Consider the following 19,364-nt stretch of genomic DNA (forward strand, 5'->3'; position numbering starts at 1 on the left):
ACTTGTCTTTCATTTTCAATATTTTTTTTTTTAAATTTTTTTTTTTTTATTAAAGATTTATTTATTTATTATGTATACAGTGTTCTGTCTGCATATACACCTGCAGGTCAGAAGAGGGCGCCCGATCTCATTATGGATGGTTGTGAGCCACCATGTGGTTGCTGGGAATTGAACTCATGACCTCTGGAAGAACAGCCAGTGCTCTTAACCTCTGAGCCATCTCTCCAGCCCATTTTCAATATTTTTATTAGAAAATAATCATAAAAACTAAACTGGCTGAAAGCATATTGCAATAATAATAAGTTTAAACGTAGAAAGGAATTCACTTATAGGCTTATGTGATATATGTGGGGGATCTTTATGGCTGTTTTCCGAAAAGCATAGATTAGGGCTCTTTCAGGTTTTGCTCTTTATTTCATGATTCTGTCACTTTAAATCATATCCAAACACAGTTTTCAGATAACACTTAAGAATTTAATATAGGTTCATGATACCTAATATATATAAAACTGTGAAGGGATGAGTGTTCATCTGCAGATAGATTGAAGTCACACAAGTTTTATAGACATCATAGCTTTGTGTAATTTGTGGATACTTTTTTATTGTATGTGAATATTGTCATTGTTCGTATAGGATGGAGCTACTGCATACATCTTCAGTAGTATGTTGTAAATTCTATGCTTTTAATATAGAACTAAATACTGTTCTACCAGTAGATAAGATATTTTTATCCATAAAGGAAAACACATTATTTAGCACATGGTTTCACAATAGACCATAATATTTTTTTTTTGAATATAATATTTTTAACAAAATATTTTAAATTTAAAAAGTCTGCTCACCATTCACTATTACCTAGAATGTCAAGCTGACCATCAGTAAATTTTACTCATTCATAGAAGACTTTTCAGTGAACAACAGCCTAATTGTTTCTGTAAACGTCAGGTAGCAAGAGCACATACAAGATTGCATATACATTTCATGTGCTGGGCACATAGTAGACATTCAAGAAGTGTCTCCATTTCTTCTGTGAATATCTGTCATTTGTGGTTATGTTCCTGAACAGCAGCTACACTAAGAGGAGAAGATGACCCTTCTGTGATTTGAGAGCATGGGAAAATTTTGAGAGTCACATATTGACTCAATTTTGCCTTTTACTCTAACTCAAGTGGAATTTCCCTTGAGACAAGACTTCTGTCTGATCATTCTGTATATAAAAACATCCCCTAGTAATTCGCAGTCACATCATGTTAGTAAATTCCATAGTTGTTTTGCTTAGTTGATTGCTTGATAGTTAAATGATGACTTCCTTGATAACCTTACCTAAACTTATGCACGTTTATACATTCACATGCATAAGTCCTAGAATTTTTCCTTGCTTTTTTCTCATTAGCATTTATTACTTTCTAATATATTTATTTTCATTCTGTTTACTGCTATGTACCCGATTAGAATCTGCGTAAGTTGCATTCAGAACAGTTCCCAGCACAGTGCAGCTCATTGTAACAACATTCTGCCAGCTGTGTATTTCTCCCATAGAGAGGGGCTTAGGTTTAATAAGGAAGCAGCTGTTTACCCTCACCAAAATCGTGCCATATCACACCGGGAGCTTATCTTGTCTGGCAAGTTACTATTGTTAGCATACTGGGTCCTTAGTCGGGTTCATGACTTTTGGTGATTGTGAATGACTTGTGCAGTATCTTCCAGCACTGTGAATGCTAGTCAGCAGGGAAGCATCCAGCTCAGTTCCAACTTGATTTCCCTGTGTTCTGTGTCCAAAGTGTTTGTTGTCTTCAGCAACAGAGTCTTACTCTATATAGACTACAGTTTTAAGTGCCTTCAGACCTTATTCCTTTTGCTTATTATTTTATCACTACAAATTGTGATTCAAATCATTATTGCTTTGTCATTAAGGCATATTCATATAGACTGGGTGGGGGTGGCACACACCTTTAATCCCAGCACTTGGGAGGCAGAGGCAGGCAGATCTCTGTGAGTTCCAGGCCAGCCTGATCTTCAGAGTGAGTTCTGGACAGCCAGGGCTATGTAGAGAAACCCTGCCTTGAAAAACCAAAACCAAACCAACCAAACAAAAAGAATTATTCATATAATTGCAAATGAACTTTGTTAGTATTTTTGAATATTGTTGGTGGTTCTCTGAACAATGTTTAAAAAATAGATGCAGAGAAATCAGAAAATAGTGTTGAAATAATGAAATAATGAAAAGTATATTGAGAAATACATATAAGAAAAGTTTACAGAAAATGCGTTTTAGTAGATTAGGTTTTTGTTTGTTCATATTGTGCTTTACTTTTAAAGCTAAATGCTGTTTTTATTCTCTACAAAAACATTTTCAATACTCACAGTTATCTTTGATTTCTAAAGCAGGTCTATGGATTAATTATTCAGTTTTCAGGTATTAAATATATAATGGTTGTATTGAGAAAAATAGAATTCTCTTAAATATCTTAAGGTAGCATAAATTTTCTTCAGTGTGGTTTAACACAGACTTATAGAGTAAAGGACACTGAAATATTTTAGTCCCTCAGTAGTCTCTGGAATCCAAACATATATAATTACTCAACACATAATTGTTTAAAGGTTGCTTTGATTTTTACTTTATCCCAATTCCAAGCCAAATCCTAGTTCCAGAGTCAAATGTAGGCTTAAAGGTTGGTGATTTTTTAAACTAACTGTGCGTCTTCAAGGTTCCCTTTCATTTTTATGATCATTTTGTTATCTTTTCTTAAGCCTTCCAATTGTTGATTATTTAACCTCAATTTCTAGATCCTGTTTTATTGTTGTTGTTCCCTTTCTAGGACCTCACTCAATTGATCACCTGCTTAATGGGCTCGAGCTCTTTAAGGACCAAGTGCGGACATGCTATCTTGTTCGGTTTGGATCCCTAGACCTAAGCCAGGCCACACTGTTAGCAGATGCAGGTTTTCCATTTCTCTTTGCTGATGCTCCTTACTGACTCCTTCAAGGCCTTACTCTCCTCATTGACCGTCTTTACTGGAACTGATAGGATGATGAGGACCCTGAGACTATTGTACAATTACTACCAAGGACCCAGCACAGCACAAAGGTTAACATTTCCCTCAAACTGGAAAATCATTCAGTATCTCTGATTATGATTTCAAGATAGCAGGCAGGCTTTCTCATAATTAGAGAAAAATTATGAAACATAAAAACACCTATAAAGGAGAGAGTTTCCTTTACTGGTCATAGTAAATGATTTGGTAGCTTCATTTAAAAAATCCAAATTCTATTGAAGTCATGAGGGCAGGTAAAGAAACAGTGAAAAGATACACCTTTTATATTAATTTTTAAAGATACGTTTATTGAGTTCACTGCAAGAATGCTGTGGGTTGGGCAGTAACTAGATTACTACCTGCCTTACGTTAATTTTTTAAAAAAACGGGTTGATACCTCTCTGAGGAGTGGACAGGTGCTTGGGATGGGAGGGAGTGGGGGAGCAGGAGAAGGGGAAGAGGGGGAACTGGGATTGGTGTGTAAAATGAAAAGAAAATTTTAAATTTTAAAAAATAAAAAATATATATAAAAAAACAACAGATTGATAAATGGGTTCAAGTCTCAGTTTTTATTAAAGTGATCTCTGGTGCATGCAAATGCACTTACAGACCTATATCTCTAAGAAGAAAGTCCAATGAGCTGTATGATTTAGACTGCAAAGGACTAGCTGACTGGGATGCTGGGGAAATGCCAGCAGGGATTTAATTGAGCAAATGTTTTTTGTGGGTAAAAAATAACTTCCTTAAGAAATTGGGACCCTAGCTTGTACCTCACAAGAGAACAAAACAAAACTTTTTTTTAAAAGATCAACTACTTCAACTACCTGATACCAAGCAAATAAATCAACTTGAAAGCGGATTCAGTGAAAACCTTAGAATGTGTGACAGAAACAATTGCGTTTGACTGTACTTTCATAACTCAAAAGCTATAGCATGATGAGTGATAAAAATAAACCCACTAAAGATAGACTGGATATGGGTAATAAATAACATAAGCAAATAATCCAACATGAAACCAACAATCATTGTCTCAAGAGAAAAAAAGGTAGGAAAACCTTGACAGGAGGGTAAGAGACATGAGGTTAAAAAGAGAAGATACAAAATTGTGCAGGCTAGGCATAGGAAGATGGTAAGATAGAGGTCTGTTAAAGGAACCAGAATCAAAGAAAAGTACAAATTCTCAGAGCATGTATCTGAAAACCAAACAAACAACAGATACAGCAGAGAAACTGCACTGAAGTAAGATCTTCAAACTCTTGAAAGGAGTTAAAATGACTTTCACACTAGAGCATTGGCCTAAAAAGGGATCCTAATGTCTTCAAATGCTCAGGTAAGATTAATGTCAGCTTGGCAGTGTATATTCAATTAAAATATTTAAAATGAGGATAAATAAAATATATGTTCAGAAAAATAAGGAGAATTATTCTTTGGTTAGATAATTACTAAAGGATCTATGTCAAAAAAGAAATTGGATTCAGGGCACTGGCAAGCACCCAGATTTATCTAAATAAGTATTATGGACAGTGGGTGTTGGACTAACTTTTAGATTTCTGTTGACAAAATTTTCTCTCCAAAAATTAACAGAATAAGGTAAGGTTGGCAACTTTTAATTTTTCTAAAAGAAACAGTTTGTAAATCATGCTTTAAGCACACAGATTCTGCCCCTGACTTACAGTCTCTGGTTAACAACAGCTAAATAAAATCAGTAAAACTTAAGAAATGATGATTGTCTATTAAAATGAAAAATAAAAAAAGGTGTCAGGGCTGAAGATAGTGGTTAAGGGAACTGGCTGCCTTCCAGATGACCTGGGTTTCATCCCCAGCACCTACACAGAGGCTCACAACTGTCTGTAACTCTAGTTTCTAGGGATCTGGTGCCCTTTTCTGGCCTCTGTGGTCCCCAAGTATGCAAGTGGTACACAGCTATGCATGTAGGAAAGAGAGTATAATGAAAAAATACTACATTGGTATTATTCTTCTAGTTTTATCAGAGAAATTAAAAGCATTGGTTTCCCTGGTCCCTGCGATTCTATGTGATAATATTTCTGCATTATGCTAACATGTCTGGTGGGTGGTAGAGTCTCAGTAAATATTTGCAAATGGAAAGGGAATATTGCTATCACTATTTCAATCTTTCTTCCTGATTGTAGTTGACCCCATGAAACTAAAGATTCCATCTCAAATTTTCACTCTCCTGTACTGTCATTTAACAGAAATGTCTTTTAGAGGAGTTGTTGATGATTTCTTTCTTCTTCCTTAAATTTGAGGACCAGCAGAGCACCAGATTTCCCTGAGTCTCCCCAAAGTGAAATCTAAGATACTAAAGGAAACCCTAGTGCAGAGGCAATGATTTATTCACCTAGAGAAGTCATGAAACTAATCGTAATAAACTTGAACTTCTGTCGGGAATGATGAACACATGCAACAAAATTGTTGCTCCTGAGCTAAGCTGGGGGAAAAAGAAAACATTATTCCCATCCACTAACTGTACCCATCACCTTATATATTTCGTTTAGGAAAGGAATTTAACAAGTATGGTCTGTGTTATATAGAACTTTCTCAAGAGATAAAAACCTTTCAGCCTGCAGTTAAATTCATTATAGCTTGAAACCTTCATGAAAGTGTTTATTCAGCAATTAATATTCATGTGCAAAGGAAACTGCCCAACTAAATATGTTGCCCATATTCTAGAACTTCTTCCTTGGTGTGAAATGAGCATTTCTTGTATTTTGTCTTTCTCTTCTTAAATTCAATATCAAAATTCTTTCTTACTCGAGATGAAATGGCAACTGTGAAGTCTGCTGGAAAAGCTTTCTGTGATCTCTGTGACTACTTTAACAGTTCAAGTGTGTTTTCCAGTGTGGGTCGGCAGACCCTTGCTGCATGTAGCAATGTGTGATAAATTAATCCCTAGCAAAATGCCAGTCTTTAGGAAGCCAGTAAGGTAACACACTCCTGCTAGATGCCGAAATCTGTCTTTCAAACATCGAAGGAAGGTGTATTGTCAATCTGGACATCGCAATTAAAAAAAGAACCTAAATCACTTGTCACTTTGGGTAGAGGTGTTCAAAGGTGCTTTTAGAAAATAATGTTTCTACAACACAACTAAATTGTGTGTGTTTTTAATGGATGCTCTGGGTATTGTCTTCAAGAGTAGAATCTTCATCATATAGTTTTGTATAAAGTATATTTTAGGCTTCTTTTTGTCTTTGTCTAAAGTAAGATTTAGATCCAACAAAAAGAAAAAGTATGCAGAATCTTGTCCAGAGATAATCTATGCATTTTTTCACATTTTAAATATATTGTTCTATTAAATGTATCTCTGTGAACTCATTGTTACTTGAATTTGGATAGGCTTTTACACATAGTTCAATATTTTAAAACCTTTAAATAGTAGCAGTCCTGCTGCTTCTAAAATGTTAAACTAAAAGAATGTACTGAAAATACATTGTAGAACAAGTAAGTATTATTTTTATTGAGTTCCATTATAAAAAGAGCATTTTAGGTTGATACGATGATTCCCAGAAGGCTGTTCTAATGTTTTCCTTTTTAACTCACTAGTCTTTAAATAGAGTTTCAAAAATTGAAGTATATTTAATTTTTTTAATTTAGTTTTTATTTTGTGTGTATAAGTGTTTCGCCTGCATGTATGTCTGTGCATCATGTGCATGCCTGGTACCTATGAAGGCCAGAGGACATTGGATTTCCTAGAACTGGAGTTACAGATGGTTCTGAGCTGCCATGTGTGTGCTGGGAACTGACCTCAGGTCTTCTGCAAGAGTAGCTTGTGCTGTTAACAGCTGAGCCATTTCTTCAGCCCCCGATTTTAAGTACTTTAAAGCCCAATACACATTGTATGTCACCGCCTGCCTGATAGACAACACCCCAATAGGAATCCAAAGGGAGCCTCAGCTCTGAGTATTGTCTTCAATAGTAGAATCAAGTACTGTAGTATCATGTGAAGATTTCCACTTGCAGAATCATTAGTTCCCATATTTTACCACTTTCCTTCTCAATTATGTCTATGTCAAATGATTTCTTTTGTGTCTGGAGAGTTAAAACTTCACTTGAGACGTAAAAGTGACAGGGTTAAGTGCTATATATTTATTATTTCTAAATATTTATTGCATATTGTAACAAATATATTTAGATTCATAGTTCTAGTTTAAATTAATGGTGGTGATAGTAATTGATGATCATATGTAAAAAATTAGAATTTTGAGTATTTTCTTCTGAAGTTATTTTTTTAGATAATTATAACACAGACATAATATTTAGACATATCTAGATGATAACCTGATAACTTAACCTAGTATTTTATATTGTTGGTATTGGAAAAGTCTTATACTTCTGTTCTGAGTCAGAAAATACTAAGGAAGGAGGTGAAAATGTCATAAATAGGAGTATTTTATGCAAGTTTACCATCATTGTATTAAACTGTTTGATAACTGAAAATAATATTTCAAGATAATTCTTTGACATACAAAATTTAAAAATTACTCTAAAATGTACCTCATATTTCTTTAAATTTATATGTTAAATTCCTATCTACTTGACAGTGTCTGCTCTGTCTTTTCACTCCCCAGAATACTACCAATTTTTAAAACTTAGATACTCTGTTGGCAATTGTTAAGTTTGTGTTAGTATTTATTCTCAAGCATTGAAAAACTGAATTTCTTCTCTATGTATTTTTCATTATTTTTCCTTATTAATGAAATATCTGTACATTGTTATGAAAAGATCCCCAGCAGTATTAAATAATAAAACATACTTTATCTGCTAAAACATGAATTAGACCAAAGCTTAAGTGAATAACCTACCCTCTGAAAGACCTTCACCCTAAATCCTCTTTCAATAGTAGCTTGAACATCAGCAAGTGAGGCTGAGTGACTGTGATGTGCTCTATTCAAGAAACGCACGTGGCCGGGCGGTGGTGGCGCACGCCTTTAATCCCAGCACTCGGGAGGCAGAGGCAGGTGGATCTCTGTGAGTTCGAGGCCAGCCTGGTCTCCAAAGCCAGTACCAGGAAAGGCACAAAGCTACACAGAGAAACCCTGTCTTGAAAAAAATAAATAAATAAAATAAAAAAAAATAAAGAAACGCACGTGACTTTAACCTCCGTTCCTCATCAACCTGCTTTCTCCTTCTTTCCTAGGAAGTGTGTAGAGAGCTCTGGTGCCTTAGCAAAAGCAACCGCTGTGTCACCAACAGTATTCCAGCCGCCGAGGGGACATTGTGTCAGACTGGGAACATTGAAAAGGGGGTAAGCACCAATGATTTGTTACCTGTTTGACACATAAACTGATCAGTTTCTGGTGCTGATGTTCATACGCTGGAAGTCTATAGTAATTTAAGATGTACTTTGAATAGTATGTTTTTAACCAAGTGGTAATTGTCTACAAATGTGCCTTACTTGTGAAATTAAAAGGAGCTAACATCTTTGTGTCAGTTTCACATAAAAGAATAATAATAAAATAAAAGGAAGCAATTTATTGAACATAAAAGTTATGGCTTGAAATCATAGTTTTCATTATTCTAATTAAAAAAATCTCTAAGAATTGTTCATGCAGGATTGGGATATGGCTGAAATGCTAGAGCATTTCCTAAAATGTAGAAGGTCTGGGCTCAATCTTCAGCACCATAGGAAAAAAAAGAAGAATTATTCAAGCAGATATAAAAAATTAGTTATATTCTGCTACTCAAATTCTCTGGAATTGTTATATACGTAAATTATAGAATTCTATGGACTGAATTTATAACTAATACTTGTCATCTCTTCTCTGTTTTGCCTTCTTCCATGTGAGCTGGGCTACTTTCAACAAAGATCACACTGAATTTCAGCTTGCAGTGGGATATTTAAATAAAAAGAATGAAAGTTTTTGGGCAGCTGTCACAGTTTATTAATTCTTGCTGACGGCTTCATTCAGGACCCATGACCTAGTGCCATGTTGATGGCTTTTCCATGCTGGGTTTGGAAATGTTGGTAAATTATGCTAAATATAAGGATTGGTAAGGCCATTTTAAAAGGATTAGGGATTTTTTTTTCAAAATTTATAAGTAGCCAATAAAAATACAGAGACCTTCATACACTACAAAAATTCTTTCTTTCTCTTTTTTTTTTTCTTCACTGAAGTAATAGAAAATATTAGGAACCACATTCTTGAAACAACAGTCTAGGTTTATTTTGGACCTGCCAGTCCTTGTCAAGGACAAGTAGCAATTTACATCCATCTGCAAAGAAATGTACAAGTGAAGGAAGGAAGCCGCAATGGGAAACTGTTGCTTTATTAGCCGTTCACTGGTGGACTGTTCTTTTCACAGTCTGGCCTGAATCACAGTTTTTCTTCTCCTAGAGTAGCACTGTCAATAGACCTGATGGGTTTTTATTTTACTTTATTTTTCTAAGCAGAGAACTATTTTTCTATAAATATTCATGAACTAGAGATGTAACTCAGTGATAGAATATTTGTCTAGCATTCACAAGGTCTTGGGTTTGATCCCCAGCACTACAAAAAAGGACAGGGAGTAAACATCTCAGAGCTTTCCTACAAGCATTCTAGAAGTTCTATAATCACTACAAATATTAGTAATTATGCTATGAGTGATAGCTATTTGAAAATACATGGCTCAACTTTAATCACCTATGTGGCAAACACAATTGTGGTGGTTTGAATATGTATGGCCCCCCATAGACTCAGTCGTTTAAATGCTTGGCCCATAGGGAGTGGCACTATTAGGAGGTGTGGTCTTGTTGGAGGAAGTGTGTCACTGTGGAGGCGGGCTTTGAGGTCTTATATACTCAAGCTATGCCCAGTGTGGTACACAGTCTCTTTCAGCTGCCTGTGGATCAAGCTTTTTCTCCAACACCATGTCTGCCTGCATGCTACCATATCCTGCCATGATGATAATGGACTAAAACTCTGAACTGTAAGCTGCCCAATTAAATGTTTTCCTTATTGAAAATTGCTGCAGTCATGGTGTCTCTTCACAGCAATAGAAACCCAAACTACAACAAAAGTTGGTACCAGGGACTGGGGTATTGCTGTGGTAGGCCTGAACATGCTTTTTTGGAGGACTGTGGATTTTGGAACTTTAGATCAGAAAAGCAGTTGAACACTTAAATGGGGATTAATGGACTAACCTAGTAGGAACATGGAGGACAGTGATGCTGAGGGTGATTTGAACTGGGTGAATTTGACTCAAGAGGTTTCAGAGGAGAATTTTAGCATGTAGCTGAGAGACTGTTCTTATGATATTTTGGCAAAGAATGTGGCTGCTTTTTGCCTTTGTCTGAAAAGTTTGCCTGAGGCTAAAGTGAAGAGTTTTGGATTAATTCCATTGGCAGAGGAAGTCTTAAAACAGCCTAGTATTGACTGTTTTTTGGTGATTGGTGTTCACTCTTACAAAGATTTATAATGAAAAGGAGCAAACTGAGCAAGGAAAAATACAAAATGTACAATTTAAGGATACAGAAGGCACCAGGAGGTGGAATGATGTTAAGTCCTTTGTTCAAGGAAATAAACAGGTTAAGAAATGGAATATAGGGAGTGGTGACCTTAGGGCAAGTTCCCACCCAGCTAAGTTTCCAACTTGCAAAAAGGAATTAAGAGAAAGTTTAGAGCCCTGTGTGGTGGTGGTGTACACCTTTAATCTCAGCACTTAGAAGGCAGAGGCTGGAAGATCTTTGAGTTTGAGGTCAGGCTAGTCTACAGAGCAAGTTCCAGAGCCACCAAGCTTAGGCAGTGAAAGACAGAAAACAGTGAATAGCTGAACGAGGAAGACATGTTCCAATCCCAGCAAGCACCAACCCCACTAAGCACCAGATCTTGGCAGCTTCAGCCACATGGTTCTGGTTTTAGTCAAGGATACAAGAAAGAGGTTATAGAATCTCCCTCCATGACTAAGGAAATCCATTGAGGCCAGGCATATGGCAGGGATGTCCCTGCATGGAGGCCCCGAAAGGCCATTGTGTGAAGTTGTGAAGGTGATTGTCTTGGAGACCCCAAAATTTTGGAGATTCTAGGATTGTGGGATACCTGCTGAAGAAAGCTGCTAACAGGGAGTGGAAACAGCCTAAGAGAAAGTAGTGTGTTGCAGTCAACAAAGCTGAAAGGAGTTGGAGATCTGAAGAGCAATTTGACATCAGACATGGAGATGCAGAGTTTGAAGTTTGCCTAGCTGGTTTTAGTCTTGCTTTGGTCTAGTATTTCTTTACTATGCTTCCTTTCCTCCATTTTGGAACAGTAATGTATATCCTATGCCATTATATGTTGGAAGCATGTGATCTGTTTTCTGATTTTGATTTTATATGGTATTAGAATTAAGAGATTGCATGAACTCAGAAGAGACTTTGAAATTTGGACTTTCATTCATTGTTGAGACTATGATAGATTATGGGGACTTTAAAGTTGGACTAAATGCATTTTGTATTATGTTATGGCTACAAGCCTTTGGGGCCAGGGAATGCAATGTGGTAGTTTGAATAGGTATGGCCCCCATAGGCTCATGTCTGAAGCATGACGCATAGGGAGTGGCACTATTAGGAGATACAGCCTTGTTGAAAGAGATGTAGCCTTGTTGGAGGAAGTGTGTCATGGGTGGAGGCTGACTTTGATGTCTTATATGCTCAAACTATGCCCAGTGTGGTATATAGTCTCTTTCTGCTGCCTGCAGAAAGGTCCTTCTCCAGCACAATGTCTGCCCTTATGCTGCCCTGCTTCTTGCCATGATGATAATGGACTAAACCTCTGAAAGTGTAAGCCAGCCTCAGTTAAACGTTTTACTTTATAAGAGTTACTGTGTTCATGGTGTCTTTAGTATCTTTTTTGAGCTGAGCTTGATAACAGGCCCTTAACTATTATGTCACAGAACTATATGCATATATGTGATGAAGACTGGATATCTCTTAGAAATTACAAATTTGGAGAATTCTCAGAAAACATTTGCAATGCTAAGGTGACAGCATTGAATTTAAGTTTATTAAAGTAAATAGAGTTAGAATTATTCCTAAGCATGAATAAAAATAAGCAGAGATGAGACAACATAAATAAAATAGGGCAAAAATACATTTGATTCCTAAAGACTTAATTCTTACTTTAGTAGACTTTCATATCCCTAAACCCTTTCTTCAAATGAACCCTAATTTTAGTATATGGATTTAAAATTAGGAATGCTTCATTCTCACTTCAAGAGCTCCTTGCTGGGCCTTAGCCTATCTTCCCAGACCATTACTAGCTCATGGCATACTTCCACAGAATAAGTTGGACTCTACAAAAAACTACCTACGATCCTTGTAAGGGTAGCGCTGGTTGTCGATCAAGATGCCAATTTTATTCACAACACAATAGTGTAGTATCATAAAGTCAATATGGTGGATGTGATCACCTAAAATTAATATATAAAGCAAATCTTAGTCATTTCATTTTCCCAGAAGCATGGAAGATGGGAAGTTTTAGAAACGGTACTAACAAACCTTAAAATGAATAAACCTATGGGAAAAAGGCAAATGTAGATTCCTAGAGGGAAAATAATATTAGAAAACAATTTAGGAGACCTTCAAAGTGCCCACAAAAAATTGAATTTATTTAGTATGATGGCACATGGCAGTAATTGTCATTATTTGTGAGTCATGGACACTGTGGGTTCTAAGCTAGCCTGGGCAATTTAGTGAGGCTCTATTCAGTATAAAAATTGAAATTGAGGGTGTGCTGAGGATAGCCTAATGAGATAACACTTTTCTGGTCGCATGTGTATAGTCCTAGTTGAATAGGCTACCATGTGCGCACATACACACAAACTTAGAAATTTTAAAAAATACTTTAGACCTGCATTTTAAAACAGAACAAAAGCAAAGATGACTTGGTTCAATACTTTTTACTCATTGACTTTATTTAATACTATTCTCAATGAATTTTTGTTTTTGAGGGTGATATATATTTACTGTTGCTAAGTACAGATTTTACACTTATAGCTTTGTCTATTTGGAAATTAAATGAGAACTCAGAATTTTGTCCGAAAAAAAGAACAACCGTGCAGAGTCCTAGTGACAAAAATTAAAGTGGCAATTTCAATTGACCTGATCGACCTTGTGGTTAGTCTAAACTAGGAATATAAAAATAGATGACATTCCCAATAATACTGATGGCAATGATAATGTTTTTAAAATACTTATGTCATGCCAGGTACGTGTTGCCATTTTCCTGTTGACAAAACCTCAATGAAGCAGGTACTGTTTTAACTTCATTTTACAGACGAAGAAAGGCTGAAAAAGCCAACACTACAAAGTAATTTCATACCATTGCTGAGGCTTCAGCACTGGCCTTTCTGGGTCATAGTTGAAATCCTCTCATTTTAACTTATCTTATGATAAGGAATTGTATATTGAACAAAACAGTATTGAATGGTTATAGATATGAAGTAAACCCATCAGCATAAGGTAGGCAGCATATTTTAGTGCAGTTAATGGAATTCTCATTTATCAACATGTAACAGTTAGTTCTTTGGTAAGGAATTACAGTAAGAAGTCAATGTGGGATAATAATATATGCTTATATCAACATTAATAAAATAATGTAATCATTAATAGAAGAGCAAACAAATATCTACATACTTGACAGTGGTAGTGGGATGAGATAATGAGAAGGAGTGAGCTTTTTCACAGGCTTTCTCAGTATCATTTTAGTATCATATCTCAGTATCATTGTTATGTGCCAGCCGTAAACATCATAACTAGCAGCAGTGGGCACCACACAGCATACAAATGGCTTCAGAGACTCAAAAATGGAATATTCACAAAGTATGATCTTAACCTTGAGTTTCAAAACTATTCCCATCAAAAAAATAACAAGTAGCCTATACCCAATCTAGCCAGCCAAGCCAGTGGATAAAACCAAATCTGCTCATAGTTGTCTGAATACATTTTTTTAAAGGGAGGAGTTAGAAATATCACTGGAGTGATAGCATAGGCATAGCCAGAGGATTGGATCCATGATGATCTCGTCAAACTCTGGCTGCAAAAGTTGTGGGATCCTTGCCCGGAGGCATGGTTCCATAAATGTTCCACAACTGTTCCATGCACATTTAGCAGATGGAGTAAGAAATATGGCCAAAAAATTAAAAACTGATCTTTGCGTGAGTCCTGGGGGGTCTGACATTGCTATTACAGCCATTGGATGTTTGCCTGAATAAGCCATTCACGGACTGAATAAGAACCATATGGCCTGAATGGATGTGCTCAGGGACAGTAGCATTAACTAAAGGAGGAAATTTGATGAGCCCAGACGGTGTGCTGGTACTGTGTGTCCATGGGTCAATCTCTTACAAATCAATCAATATAAATTTCAGCCAAAGATCTTTCCTTTGTAGCATCAGCAATAGACCTTGGGTAGGAATCAGGGATGCTGTATTTGATGAAATAGTAAATAAAGATTTAGATTGTAGGACCTTCAGTAGTAGTGTTGGCATTGTTACTGAACAGGATATTGAGGGTAATCAAAACCCAATCCTTATAATCCCTGTTCGTAACCACAAAGAAAGTTTCAAATAGTTGGTTTATTGCCAGAAGATTCATTTAATGATTCTATAAGATTCAATTAGAGATATAGGCCAGCATTTGGGTTTACATATAAGTGACATTGATCCCTAATATCTTTGCATGGGAAAATAGGGCTGGATTAGGAAAGGATTATTATATGCCTTTTAAAACACTGAATATATAGCAGGGCATTTGCAACCTTATTCTTAATTCACCTAGGGTAGAATGTAATATGTTTTGACTGGACACCAAATAAACAGAGTGAGGAAAGAATAGTTCTTCCAAATGCTCTAGAAATGTAAATAGTATGGATGACAAGCTCTGATTGGGAGTTTGGGCTGAAATGTAGCCTGATCAGCCACAGACCTACTCAGTTCGAAGACTAGGCTCTTAGTAGCATTGTACTCATGCCCATGCTCTTCTGATTTCAAACTGCTCTGTATTCAATCACCAGTATTGCTTCCTTTAACATTTTAGGATTTCTTTAGAGATCTCTCATTCCATATGCTTATTTGATCCAGATCTGGTTATAACAAGATATTCTATGATTATACCCTAAAATGGTTCTAGGTAAAAAGAAAAAAGTGTGCCAAGCATTGTGGCTCACACCTATAATTCCAGCACTTGGGAGGCTGAGGCAGGAAGATTGCCATGAATTCTGGGTCAGAATTAAGTTAATTCTAGTCTTGGCTGGCTACAGAGTAAGACTGTCTCAATAAGCCCCCAAAAGATAAAAACTCATTTATAAATATTGTATAATTACACAATGTCCAATAGCAAGTGAGACTGTTTCTAAAGAAAAGGTTTAAAAGAATCACTGCTTTCTAGATAGTGTTTTCAGCATATTTATTAATTTAAAAGAAATATGAAAAATAAGAAGAAACAATATGAGATTTATTTTGGAAATGTGAAGTTTCATTTATCTCACCTTTATTAATTTTTAACTACACTTAAATTAGCAGAAAGAAGACCAAATATCCAACTTACCTAGAGAATTGAGTCTATAGTAACAAGACTATTAATTTGAACCATCTAAGATTACTAGTTTGGATATAACCTTTGAGTAAAGGTTAGAAGCTGGATTTCATATATATATGAAGCTTTCATACTTTAAAATCAAGAATCCATACTTCTGAAAATAGAATATTTGTTTTACAACTCTATAATAGAAAAAAATAGAAACACAATACAGCAATCAAAAGTTTCACCTTTATATGCTTATTGGATCTATAGACTTCAAGTTGCTTTGTTTGGTGTAGTCTAATTATTCTATGCATGACTTACATACACTGAAATATTTAAATGTATTGATTAATGCAAATATCACTTGATCCATGTGAACTCCTAGGTGTCTTAAAGCCTTATTATTCAGCTAAATAACTTCCTTCTTTTTAATAATATATTACATCAAGATAATTTACTAACAACAGAGAGAAGTGGCAAAAACTGCAAAACGTTAAGTACAGAGGAGGGAGAAATAAAACAAGATGTAAAAGAACACACCTGTTGAAAATCAAAATGAAACAAATTGCTTGGTAGATTTTAATTTCTTTTTATGTATGTCTGCATTGAACTAATTTATAAAGTTTTCTTATTCTACTCTATAGTAGAGTCAAGACATGAAATTGGTTTCCATTGTATATTTAGGGAAACAAAAGGAATCAGGTGACTTTCTTTGGAACCTAACATATTGCTAGAATGAGACCTGATAATAGTAATATAAAGCTTCCTCCATGTTACAAGTCAGTAACTTGTAAGCTTGTTATCTAGTTAACTAGTTATCAAATTGGAAGCCAGTCTTACTAGAAATGAGGTACCTGATATTTATACTATTACTATGATTATTTTACCCATTAATCTTTTTTATTTAACTTTTTGTTATCATTGTTTTTATTTCCCCATTGAATAATTATGGAAACATAATTTATACAGCAAATGTTCTTGAAAACTATTTATGGAATACTGTGATTATTTAGGTCTTAACTAATGATGAGAAAGCCAGGTGTGGAGGATCAGACGGTCAAAATAAGCCTTGGCTACACAGCAAATTCAAGGCTGTTCTGTTCTACATGAAAGCCTGTCTCCAAAACACCTAAGCCTCCAAAGTCTCCAAAATCTGATGGAAGTTGAGCAGCATTTTATAAATTAAATAATGCATTTATTGTTCACTTTAGGAGATATATTTATGTGAAATTTGGGGTGGGGACCAAGAGTGGAAAATGAAATGTATGTCATGAAAGAAGAAAGATAAACTATTTGTGGTGAGGAAGAGGACTTGAGAGATCTGGGGCAAATAAGAAGAGTACAGATATAAATATATACATATGTGTGTACACATATATAATATACTTGCATTTACATACAAATAGGAAAATGTTACAGTGAAATCTCCATTTTTGTGTGCTAATTGAAAATTATTTTAAAATTTGTCTATGTATATGCTGGGGATTGAACCTAGATCTTCAAATGCTAACCATCTATTCCATTACTGGGTTCCACTCTAGCCCAAAAATAAGGTTCAAAATACAAACAAGAGAATTTATGTGATTCTTTCACTGCCCTATATTTTGTGAGCATATAAAGCAATACTTTAAATAGCTTGGAATTCATATTTTTAGTATCTTTATGGCTCTCACTAATTTTCAATCCCAAGAATAAATTAAAAAGTAAAACATTTCTCTTCAAATCGTATGTATTCTCAGGAAATGACAAGGAAACAAATATGAGTTTGGTCTACTTAAATCTTTTCTAGCTCCTTTCTGACATGTAGTGACTAAAATATGATGCAAAATTCTGCAATTTAACTCTAATAATTCATCTAATAGATTTTTGCATCTGTACTAGATACCAAATAGTACTGGAGGCAGTTCTCATTTCAACAGAGTAACTGTGATCATGAGAATACTCTTCACCTCTTCTGTCTAATATGTTGCTACGTGTTGCTATGACATTCTTAAAATGGGGCTAGTCTAAGGAACAGAATTTTAAAAATTAACAGTAGCCGTATGATATTTTCAAGGCTTACATTCTAAGGGGGGAGTGAACAAAGAAGAAATTGGGAAGATAATTAAAGTAGTTCTGAATAGTAAGAGCATTGAAATGAAGGGCATACGTAGTAAGTACTCTTCTATAATAAAAAGGAGAACCCTGGGGCAAGAAAGGATAGTGAGTTGTCTCTTCAGAATATGAGTAGTCCTGGAAAAAGCTGTCTGCTGAAATAACACTTGATCTGAGACTAAGTGGTCAAAAGACATCTATGTAGAGAACTGGAAGCTGGATGTGATAGCATAACCTGGAATCCAACACTTAGAAAACTAAAACTCAGGGATCATTAGTTTCAAGGTCTGCCTGGGCTATGTGGCCAAACCTCTCTTGATTGACTAAAAAGGACTAGGGATCGGCTCAGTGTAGACAACCTAGCATGGATGCAACCCTCTGTTTGATTTGTGGGGTCAATTGCTAGGAGAACGCTACCTGAAGGATGAGCAAATGTGCTAGTGAGGGAACAAGTGAGAGAGAGAGAGAGAGAGAGAGAGAGAGAGAGAGAGAGAGAGAGAGAGAGAGAGAGGAGAACTAACAAACAACGTGACTGCTGCTTTCACTGCAAAGGAGGGGAGGCCACAGAAGGCTGTGAGGGCTCCATCAGCAAGTCTGGGGTTAAGAGAGATGGAAAACACTGCGACCTTTTAAGTAAAATAATAACAGCATGAAGTCAAAATAGTGTGATGCTGTGTCTTTAACAGCCATGCCTAAGTTCTTTCTGGGAAATAAATTCTAGCAGAGAAAGATGGAGGCAGAGTCACCAAGTGAGGCGCTAGCTGTTATCTAGGGTGGCAGCCATAAAGAAGGTGACATGGAGAGAATTCCCAGTGTATCTCAGAGGTAAAACCAATAAGCTTGGTGATAGAATCAGTACAATGAAATGATTCATTTCTAAGTGTCCCAATCTTTTTTTTTTTTAATTTTGTTTTATTTTACAATACAGTTCAGTTCTACATATCAGCCACGGATTCCCTTGTTCTCCCCCCTCCCGCCCCTCTCTCCTTCCCCCCAACCCACGCCCCATTCCAACCTCCTCCAGGGCAAAGCCTCCCCCAAGGACTGAGATCAACCTGGTAGACAGTCCAGGCAGGTCCAGTCCCCTCCTCCCAGGCCGAGCCAAGTGACCCTGCATAAGCCCCAGGTTTCAAACCGCCAACTCATACAATGAGCACAGGACCTGGTCCCACTGCCTGGATGCCTCCCAAACAGATCAAGCCAATCAATTGTCTCATCCATTCAGAGGGCCTGATCCAGTTGGGGGCCCCTCAGCCATTGGTTCATAGTTCATGTGTTTCCATTCATTTGGCTATTTGTCCCTGTGCTTTATCCAACCTTGGCCTCAACAATTCTCGCTCATATAAACCCTCCTCTTTCTCGCTAATTGGACTCCCGAAGCCCCACCTGGGGCCTAGCCATGGATCTCTGCATCCAGATCCCTCAGTCATTGGATGAGGTTTCTAGCATGACAATTAGGGTGTTTGGCCATCCCATCACCAGAGTAGGTCAGTTCGGGCTGTCTCTCGACCATTGCCATCAGTCTATTGTGGGGGGATCTTTGTGGATTTCTGTGGGCCTCTCTAGCACTTTGCTCCAATCTTATTATAAGGTTGAATTTCTTAATAGTGTGATCCCGTTGACACACACTTAACTCTAATAACTGTTAATATTGTTATCCATATAAACATACCACTCTCATAGATTAGTTTGATTTGTTAATGTTTGATGCGTTAGAAAAATACACCAACAAAAACCTA

The 19,364-nt window shown here is 36.3% G+C and overlaps 1 protein-coding gene across 7 annotated transcripts in view; it reads left to right on the forward strand.

The window, feature by feature from the left end:
- The window catches only part of Adamts6 (ADAM metallopeptidase with thrombospondin type 1 motif 6), a 229,766-nt gene that overhangs the window by 97,551 nt on the left and 112,851 nt on the right, over window positions 1-19,364 (forward strand). For 5 of the 7 annotated variants that reach the window (XR_008219495.1, XM_052743224.1, XM_052743225.1 and 2 more), the window contains one exon: window positions 8,191-8,298. Coding sequence is in view for 6 of the 7 variants with exons in the window: in XM_052743224.1 (XP_052599184.1) it covers window positions 8,191-8,298 (108 nt within the window). In the remaining variant the exon portion in view is untranslated. The remainder of the gene's footprint in view (window positions 1-8,190; window positions 8,299-19,364) is intronic. The other 2 variants (XM_052743229.1, XM_052743230.1) reach the window with 1 other exon arrangement.

The sequence above is a fragment of the Peromyscus californicus genome, unplaced genomic scaffold, assembly GCF_007827085.1.
Source record: "Peromyscus californicus insignis strain IS unplaced genomic scaffold, ASM782708v3 Scaffold_18__1_contigs__length_77618521, whole genome shotgun sequence".
NCBI lineage: Eukaryota > Metazoa > Chordata > Mammalia > Rodentia > Cricetidae > Peromyscus > Peromyscus californicus.